The sequence below is a fragment of the Semicossyphus pulcher genome, unplaced genomic scaffold, assembly GCF_022749685.1.
Source record: "Semicossyphus pulcher isolate SPU_LCO1_2020_fin unplaced genomic scaffold, fSemPul1.0.p SCAF_17, whole genome shotgun sequence".
Taxonomy (NCBI): domain Eukaryota; kingdom Metazoa; phylum Chordata; class Actinopteri; order Labriformes; family Labridae; genus Semicossyphus; species Semicossyphus pulcher.
In genome coordinates, this window is record NW_027211681.1 from 12708800 (window position 1) to 12719287 (window position 10488).

Sequence of the window (10488 nt, forward strand, 5' to 3'; positions counted from 1 at the left end):
ATTAAGTTGAGATGGTCTGCCGCTCAGGCTTACTGTAGAAAGATCTACACTGAGCTGTCCTGTTTAAGTAGTCAAACTGAGCAAGACAGGCTCCAAACAGCTGGAGGTGGGGAAAAAATGCAACCTGGATGGATCGGACTCCACAGAGATCCCCTCAACAAGACTGCCTGGAAGTGGTCAGGATATGGGTCCATCACATACCAAAACTGGAAACCTGGACAACCAGATAATGCTAGAGGAAGTGAAGGTGTTGTACAAGTTACGGATAGAGGAAGATGGAATGATAATAACGCATTGAAATGGCTGCCTTTTTACTGCATGAGTATTACCGCGGTGGAGGTGGAAAAGACCTGGGAGGAGGCCCTGCAGTACTGCAGAGAGACTCACACTGACCTCACCTGCCTGCACTCTGAGACCGAGAAGCTTCACGTCCTTAGCGGGATCCAGCACGACCACATCACTGAGCGGGTGTGGATCGGCCTGCGTTACCTGGCAGACAGCTGGCTGTGGGTGGACGGTGACCCTGTGGTGTATGAGGCCTGGCCCCAAGGAGGAGATCAGGACTACCAGTGTCCGATACGGAAACGCTGCGGAGCTTTAACCAAAGAGGGGCAGTGGGAGAACTGGGACTGCGAGGAAAAACTCAACTTCATCTGCAAATAAGAGATTCAGCACAGTGTAGTTGGTAGATTAGTTTTATTGCATGATTTCTACAGATCCAATAAAAAATATCTAAAAAAAGAAATACAGAATAGTCAAATACTCAACTTATTTTACGTTTACTGTTTTGTTGTTTCTTACCTTCCTTTAGCTTGATTTCCAATGTTTAGTACAATTACTCCCTTATCTCAAATGATATTACAACATTAAGCCTTTGTAGATCTACTTATGATGATTATGAATAATATATTTCTGACTGTAAAATCTTTTGATATGTTCCTGATGAAATGACAGTAATTTCTATTCACTCTATTTTCATGCGGGCTGTAATGTCAAAGCTTTGTAAGTTTGATCATAAAAGATACATTTATTGCAGTGTGCTGTGTTTTTGTTAATATTAAATACAACTGTATTAAAATTTGACTCCTTTTTTGGCTGACTGCTGAGGTCAGCCCTACACATGGGTCTGTACGTGACTGACTGAGTGACTGACTGAGTGACGGTACTTTCAGAGCCGTAGAGAGAGAGAGTTGCGACATCGCAATGGCGGATCATTGAGCATATTGGACCTCCACTGACACAACTCTCTATCTACATGGCTCTGGATACTTTGTTCGGGGAGTAGGCGGGGCTGCTCCTCCGCTTTCCCCACCTACGTTCACTGCTTTCAAACACGTTGCCATCGGCCTCATACAGACAGTCTTGCGGTCAGCCCCATACTAGGTTTTGACCTAGTCTTGTTTTAATAAAAAATGTTAGTTTAAATTTGCACGAGCAAGAAATGCTCATGCAAAGTGGTTATAATCGACATTTTTGTAACAAAAGTGAATCAAACAATGTTGCAATGTGAAATTGATCAAGAGTCAGATATTTCTGAGCTTGTACAAACCAAAAACAAACAAACAAATGAGTGATAATGTTGTTCTGTAACTGTGGACTGTGTAAAGAAGCCACTGTTTCCTAAAGTTACCGTATCAAGGGGATAGTATGTTAGCTATGCTTAGGTTATGTATGAGATCATTTTTGTACCCTATGGATCTATCAGGTGGCAGCAATCACTCCAGGGTCCCGAATCAGACCACGTTTCAACAGTACAGACTGATAAATTAAACAGTTAAGTATTTACAGTGAATTCAAACTTAATCTAGACATCTAACATTACCCAGATAACAGACACAATACAGAGCTAATTACTAGTAATGGCTCGTGTTAGCAAGCAGTAAATTCTAGCAACAACACATTTAAACTAAACATCATATAATTGACTGTCAAATAACGATCACTAAACAACTGTGCACACAGTATACAAAGTTACACAGAAACGACGCTAATAAATTGCGGTAGTACAACTTGCACAATTATAGAGTTAACTAGCTAACGGTTAGCTCACATTCAAGTCATCTAAACAGAGCGAAAGCAACATCTAACACCTGGATACCCCCTGGATTCAAGCGTCTGGTGGCCAGGCTTACACCCATGGGGCTTGGTTGGAAAGAGCAACATGGCTCTGTGGGTTGACCACCTGCAAGGAAAGGCATGGGGGTTGGCTGTGATGCAAGTCCGATGGCAGAAAAAGGCAGAGACCTAGGCGTGCTATGTTCTATTGTAACAGGGCCACTGCTACAAGCTATTGGGTCCAAGTATAACCCCAGTAAGAGCTGTGTCCACATCCTCGGCACAAACAAACAAACAGAAAGGTTCCCAGTTGGTGTTGGCCTTCAGAAGGGCTGTCCCTTGTTACCAATTCTGTTTGGGGACATCAGAATTGCATCTCTGCTTTTTGCAGATGATGTGGTTGTGTTTGCGTCATTAAACTGTGACCTTCAGCAGGCACTGGGCAGTTTGCAGCCGAGTGTGAGGTCAGAATGGGAGTCAGCAACAATGGTTTTCTGCCGGAAAACGTTTGATTGCTCCTCCCGTGTGAGGAGTGAGTTACTGCCCCAAGCGAAGGAGTAAGTATCCCGTATTCTACCTAAATGTGAGGCTTGGGTCAGATTGAGTTTCAGTTTGAGTTTAATATTACCTTCACATAGTTGTAAAGATTAAAGCAGCACGAAAAAATCACAGAATTTTGTAAATTAATAACATGGAAGGATTTAAAAACAAAGAGTTATAAAATCCAAAGAAGAATCAATTGTAGGAGAATAAAATTAAATATTAAAAATGACATAACGTGGAGTTATAAGTTGCCTCAAATACAAAAAGGATATAAAAGTAATGAAGAGAAAAAACAAAAGCTCAGGGGAACAACAGAGGACTCATCCAACAGTTGGTTCCATCTCTTTGCAGCAGTGAAGCTTAAAGAAGCTTCACTCTGTGTGGTTCTGACTTGAGGCACTACCAGATCTAATGGCTCTGCTGACTTTATATTCTTGGAGGAGATCAGAAGAGTGATTTATAAACTGCCAGCAACACTTTAGGCCTCTTTAATAAGTAACTTGAAGTAAGTGCAAGATTTCAGAACGGGTGTAATGTGCTCAGTTCTCATTAGAACTCAGGAAGCAGCTTTCTAAATGAGCTTAAGTTGTCTGGAAGTCTTTTTTTAGGAGGACCAGACGAGAGTTCATTACAGCGATCCACCCTGCTGGATATGACACCTCTAATTTTTGCTATTTGTTTGACATGATGAAATACTGATTAAAGCACAGTAGCTTGCTGACAGACACAGCTTAACAAACATGCCTTGAGTTTGTTCCTAATAGAAGATCATGCCAGAGTTTATCAGCAGGCAAGTAGGTCCATTTCCACCGCTGTTGAGCTGTTGAGCCGTTGAGCAAAGCCCTTAACCTCCAATTCAGACTGTTGTTACACTGGGCTGCTTTGACCTGTGAAGTATCCTTGGCAAGATACTGAACCATATATTGCTCCTGAAGGCATTGCCATCGGTGTATAAATGTGTGTGTGAAAGGGTTAATGGTTCCTTGGTCGGAAGACTAGAAAGGTTCTACAGTCCAGTTGCCACTTACCTGTTATAGAACTTGTTTGAGGTCGCCATTAAAGTACAGAAAAGACAAGGGAAAGGTTGCATTGTCGGTCTTCATATTTCAGACATGTAAAATCAGATGAAACACACCTCAAAGAAGACGTTTGACAGTTGGCGAGGGGGAGTTTTTGTGTGCATTTACCTCTGGTCCACCTCCGACAGATCTACGTTTCATGGAGCAAAAGAAAAACAGGCTTACATTTCTCTCCACTCTCCGGATCAAAACATGCAGCACTGATTCTTTTTTTGCTTCTCACAAGCTGAAAATGCGGCATCCGATTCTTTTAGAGACATACTTTTGAGCCCACTGTCATCACAATGATCACACACATACAAACACACACACACACACACACTTTCTATAACAGTCTTTTTTGCTTTTTTTGTAAATCATCAAACACTTTGCTTAAAGCGCATCATCTATTCAGCATCAGCTCTTAACATCAAAGGGATCCGTTCACAAATGTCCTCATTCTTACAACGTTTCAATTTCAGTTAAAGGGAAAAGCTAAATATTGCACATCTCAGTGTTCCCACTGAACATTACCATTCGCCCAGGTGGCCGGCTCAGCATTCATTCCCGTCACTACCTCACTACTTCTACACTAACATCTGGCGCACGGCCCGAACCTGCCGTTGAACCTGTGTGTTTATTTATAGCAACAAAAGAGAGAGTGCAAAATGTTCTGCATTACATGCTCTTCAAATATTTTACTTTATCCCATTTAGAAAAGTAATAAAGTAAGAACATTTGTTTGATAAGTAAAATACGTGGGGACAGATGTCTTTTATGTAGCGACTGCTCAAAAGGCTCTGTGATAAACTGCTTTAGCTAGCAAGCTAACCGTTAACTTGATAGTTGGCCACTAGTCAGTCACAATAGAAGGCAATAAAGTACTTTCTATGAGTCATTCTGTTTAATTCCCCCAGGCATTATATTCAACATTGTTGTACACCCCTTTGTTCACTGAAAAGTTACTGAACAGAAAGATAAAGGTCTCCAGGCTAACAAGCCTTTCAACTGTCAGTTAACACGCGTTAGCTCATTAGCTTAGCTCATTCATTTATGGTGCTATGCAGATAGTCTATGCTTTTTATGTGCAAAGTTTGTGTCCATATTTAAAGACAGACCAATATCAGTATCGGTATTGATATTTTGATGCTCATTTTAAACCCTCTGCAGGTTTTGTGCTTTTGTTGCGCTGAGAAGTGTTTTTCAGTTACAAGGATGTTGTTGAGTAAAGCAGACTCTGGTTAGGGGGGACTTTTTAAAGGGGGTACATTTTAAAATGTGAGAACCACTGCTCTATTTTTGAACGCCTCTGTCTTTTACAAAAAAATCGAATTTGCTTGTCCTAGTTCATCAAAGCTGCACAAAATTCTCACATTAATTTCCCCTGCTCGAGGGGATCCGATGATTCCACTGGGAACGACCAGCAGCGTGGGAGGAAAAACTCTTCTGAGTAAACACGACCGGGTGTTAGGGGGGTCCACAAATATAGATTAAAGAACAGAATGCTTATTTACAGGGTCTCAAATATTGTGCTATGAAAATCACCAGAAAAATCCCTGAACACACTGTCCCTGCTGCTGCGTCATCACTCTGTCACACATGTTGCTTGCAGCAGAAGCTCTTCATGAGATACTGCCTCATTATAAAAAAAAAAGTGGAGACTGTGAATCTGTGATCAATTTCTGGTGAGCAAAAATGAAACTAAAGTGTGCACAGCGACCTTCATACATTTTTGGGCTTCAGGGTTGCTGCCTCTGCAAGTAGCTCAACGTGTTTTCCTCGGAGGCTGTTTTCCTGCCTTCATTTTGAATTAAACATTCCCTCTCTGTCTCATGAATTTACTTATGTAGCCTCACATGCACACAAGTGCTCATGAATGCAGACTTGTAGGGAGTTTGCTCATTCTTTGTTTTATTCATGGCCTTCTGCTCATTACGTTGGAGGGGGGAATTGAAGAAGCAACGTGGCAGGTTTCTTTTGATTCCCTCATTCAAGTGAATTCTTCATGAAACTTAGATCATTCGTACACTGCATGGTCTTAGATAGTTCAGTTTGTAAATAGGGAAGATAAGACAACACAGTTGGCGTTTTTTAAAGAAGAGATATTAAATTGTCGCAGTAAGAAAAGCACAGGCGTGACAAATAAACTTAATGATGCTTCCTTCGTCTTGGTGTTTTACATGCTGGCAAGCTCTCTCCCTGTAATGAGTTACTGGGACTTAAACAGAAAAAGAGGCCAGCCTATAAAGAAAGGGCCCCATGTGAAGGTGTGAAAAGTCATTAAAATCATATATGAAAAAACAAATATGGTAAACTCCGTCATAAACTTCTGTCATATGGTGAGAAGTGGTATCCAAATGAGATGGAGATGGTTACCTCTATCTCTCTACAAGGTTGGTCTTCAGCATCCAATGTGACTCCACTTAGTCCTGGTCAATGACCTTTGACCTCCACCCAGTTGATGCTGTCACCGGTAATGACTGCTTATATATACATATACTTAAAATGCTCTGACAATGTCGCCATTTAAAAGTATCCCACTTGTATGATCCTCCTGCTGCTTGAATAAACATTTCAGGTTTTAAATTCAGACAGCAAAAGCACATTTTCTCTGCTTTAATAAAGATACTGCTCCGGAGAGCTTGTCTTTATCACTGAGTGCTTCCATCAGACCGTAGTGTGTAGAGCCATATTTCTCCATATCAAGAGAGTTTAGAAGAAATCATTTGGATATTGACGTTCTGATTTAAACTATAGAATAAAGTAACAACAAAATATGTTAGATTTCATGCAGTGTGAAAGGTATGAAGCTTTAGAAACATAGCAGAAAAGAACAATTTCAAGGATAGATGTTTCTGAATTTATTCAGGTTCGTCATGGTAAAGGAAAGGTCCAACACTTGTAGATATTTAGCTTACTTGTGGAAAATTTGATGACAGCATTAATGCCATTTGGACCATTAAATATTAGGCTACAGAAGGCAGCCGATTAGCTTAGCTTAGCACAAAGACTGGAAGCAGGGGGACATAGAGTGCCCAAGTCTCTGAAGATTAAGAGCCTTCCCACCAGCAACTCTAAAGCTCGCTACTTAAGACACAAACCAGCGGACACTCCAGTAAGTTACCGGTTCTAATTCGGAAGAATTAATACAACTAGATTACATGTTTATTAAAATATTTATAGTTAATTTGTTCTGATACTTTATCTTAGCACTGGGCAGGCTGGTTAGCTGTTTATCCTTGTTATCAGTGTGCTGAGCTATGCTAGCTGTCTGGTTTTAGTATCTATTATCAAACAGTAACCTGTTGAAGTGGATTGTCTCTCCTCATCTAAGTCATATCAAAGGTGTAGTGTCAGGAAAATATTCACTAACCTTAATTATCAAACAGCCTCTTCGGATATTCACTTAATTTCCTTCATAATTGAAATCTGATGAGCTTCAAGGTTCTGATTAGCGGTCATGACCGCCTAATGTCTCCAGTGACTCCAGCCAACAAACCGTATGTGGGTCTTTTTTCACTGTTCCTGGTGGACAAAAAAAGGTGCTCTATTTCCCGCAACTCGCAATTCCCCACCGCAGCTGCAAAGGAAGCAGATGGGTGCCAGGTAAGGAAGCTAGGGACATCATTCGTCTTCATAAGACCCTCGTTCCGTCGGGGTCAGAGAAAGCAGGGGAAGAGGAAACATGGGAGAGGGAAATGACGGATGGAGGCAGGGGGCTATAGAGAGAGGTGTGGGTTATCTGTAAATGTTGCAGACTGAGATATTTGTGTTACTTTGCTGCTGCTGATGGAAGGTTGCATTTGTTGTCAGGTTGTAGTACATTTCCATGGGGATGGGGAGAAAAGGATCAGTGTGTGTGTAGAGAATAAGTAGGAAGGAGGAGATGGATGAGGAAGGGGAAAGAAGCAAGTAAGGGAGGGAATGCAAAGCTGGGGACGGATGGTGAGGAAGGAGGTTTTCTGGAGTAAGAAAGATATTGTTAGCAAGATGGTCCAATAAATTGTTGTAGACTGGTTAAACTAGAGTTTACATCCATGGTAAGACTGTTAACATATTCATGCTAACATGCTAAAAATAACAATGCTAACAAGTTCATTTTTAGCAGCTATGATCCGTGATATGAACATATCGTATAATAACACGCTAGCACTTACTAACTAGCAAACCTAGTAGCAGAGGAGTTTTATGGTCATGAAATGATCTATTCAACCAATTGAAATAATAATAATAATAATAATAATAATAATTGTCTTATAGTAAAATTGGTTCACTTTTATTTCTTTTCTTTTTTTTAAATAGCTTCGATGTAGCAAGCTACTTTTGCTTGTTGCTTTAGCTTAGCATGCTACACTTCTCCTGGGGGTAGCTAACTTAAAGTAGAGTAACTGGTAGCTTAGCTTCCAACATGTAGCTTTACAAGTAGCTTGCCCAACACGCTAGTTGGTGGTGTGAAAGGAAAAGTCAGGTGATCACCAAAGCCAGTTGAATTTATAATGTGGCAAACATGAACGTGTGCACTAACTTCATTGTAAATCTGGACCAAAGTGATGGAACGACCAGCTATTATAGATTACGACTAGCATGGTTTAAGGGATGATTAGCCTCATCAGCTCCATGCACTGCAGTCGCGAAAATTTACGAATCCATTCGCCCTGACTGTAAGCAAATTTTTCTGCCAGCCCCTTAGTAAAAACTCAGCGTGTACCTATCACATGACTCTCAGTGTTCACCGCAACCCAAGCAGCATTGCCAACTTGAACAGACCCAGGCTCCACCATGTGAGCTCCAGGTATTGACAACGCCAGTACTACCTACACTACCACATGGCTTTTAACGCCCCCCACAACTCAAACTTGTAGTTAGATGGGCAGCGAGAACCAGCTCATCAACAGGGTTATCAAGTGGGCACCTCGCTTCACCGGTGTTTCGTCAAGTTAGGCCCACGATACCTCGGGGAGGCTCAACAGTTAGCTCTGGCGTCCCAGAACCAGCCCCCTCCATGCGAGCTCTCACTGCCCATCAAAACTTTGTGCTATCAAATCCTTATGGAAAAAATGCAACTATTTCTGGTGTATATACAAAAAAGGAACAGCATAGAATGGATATGGAAAATATCAGGACCTGATTGTCTGGGAATTGTCAGGGATCAGGTGTGAAAGGTGGTTGATCAGAGAACAGGCATGCAGTCTTGTGTGAAGAGAAAAAATGAATAGGCTGTTATATATTACAATACATTTTCTGCTCCCACCAGCTAATGCCATTCTTTACATCTGCTGTAATCCGTTAAAATACACTATAGAATACCCCAGATACCCAGCATGCATGCTGTACATAGTGTAAAGCTGAAGCAGGTACATAAAAGGCTAATCATAGCTTTAAGGAGGCAGCATTTTTTCATGAGCCAGGGGAGCACAGTTGCCAGCAGGCCAGCGTATGTCTCCAACCAACTTGATGTGAATAGTTTTTCAGTTTTATATGTGACTGGGTATTACTGTAAGTGCAGGGCTGAAATCCTGACATATACTTCACATCCGCCTTAACAACAGCTCTTGTAGAACAAGCTTCCATATTTTTTGCTCTTCTCCCTAATTGGAAATGAAAGATCTAGCAGGTGGCCAAAGGGTAATCCCCAACTCCCATACATACAAGAAAATGTAGCTTGCAAGCCGCCGGGCCGTGCTGCTGCTCTGCCTGAGAAGAGCTTTTTCCTTCCCTGACAATCGTCGGCTGTGAACCCCAGTGACTGCTAAGGAGGGGGGGCAGTCTAATCAGGAGAGCATGGGTGATAGGAGACAAGAGCGTGCTCCGAATAAAACCAGGTTCAAAGGCTTACGCCGATAGAGTCTGGAGAATGACGGGAGAGAGAGCAGAAAGAAGAGGAAAACAGGGAGGGAGAAGGGGACTTGGTAGAGGTTTAGGGAAGAAGAAGTGAGTTGGAAATATAAAAAGGTGGGAGAGGAAAAGACTGATATAAGAAGAAAAGAAAGGCAGAGGAGAGTATCCCTAAGCTTCGACACAAACAGTCTTTTGAGAAGTGTTTAATTAAATGTCAGCAAGGGTAGAAAAATGAGAGCAACAAAACATTTCTCTGTTTTGCAGCTGTGGGTATTCTCATGAAATCCTTTTATACGACGATAATCATGTCGACTTCTTAACCCAAAGACAGATAATGAGCATATTCTGCAGGTTTTAGGATGTGTGCTAAAGACGTTAAATCAGCAGGTGTGTCTGGACTTTTTCAGGGTCAAATGGTAAAAGGTTAAAAGTGCAGTAGCAGACTTATCAAGTGTCATGGAGCTCTTCTGGCTTTTTTGTGTGCCTGCATTGCCTCTGTTGACTTCACAGCTCGGTATCCTCGTGCAAAGCATTGGATCAAATCCTGCCCTGGAGGTGTCAAACTTTTCAAGTATATCGTTGTGTTTGGCTCCATCTTGTGGACGTTCAAGAACAGAGTTTGTGTTCTCAGAAACCTTTTATGCAGGTTTATGCTGTTTGTTTTATCCATTTCCTTCTTCTAAAACTTCCACCAGGGGGAGAAATTGCTCCAAGGAAGTCGTCTTAGATCAAAGTTCAGGCTTTGCAGGCCTCGTCTCTTCCCTGCAGGAAACCTGCTCTCTTATGTAACTTTATAATGCTCTGTGAGTTTCAACCGCGCAGTTCATTAACGAAGGAACCACATGTCGATGCCAGATTTAGCACATATCCCATTACACATTATAATATTATATGATGGCGTAACTCACACTGAGCTTTCGCACGCTTTTCTGTCTCTGTGAAGGATACTGTTCTGTGATTTCAAACACACACACACCTTTCTCCTTTCTGTCAC

At 41.6% G+C, this 10488-nt stretch overlaps 1 protein-coding gene across 1 annotated transcript; it reads left to right on the top strand.

The window, feature by feature from the left end:
• The first annotated feature begins 318 nt into the window (after positions 1-318).
• LOC138594395 (dromaiocalcin-1-like) lies at positions 319-663 on the top strand. The gene has a single exon (XM_069665469.1). The coding sequence runs from the start codon at positions 319-321 to the stop codon at positions 661-663; it is 345 nt and encodes a 114-aa protein (XP_069521570.1).
• Positions 664-10488: the final 9825 nt, after the last annotated feature.

Coding starts and splice junctions, on each gene's coding strand:
- LOC138594395 (XM_069665469.1), top strand. CDS start 319: ATGAGTATTACCGCGGTGGAGGTGGAAAAGACCTGGGAGGAGGCCCTG.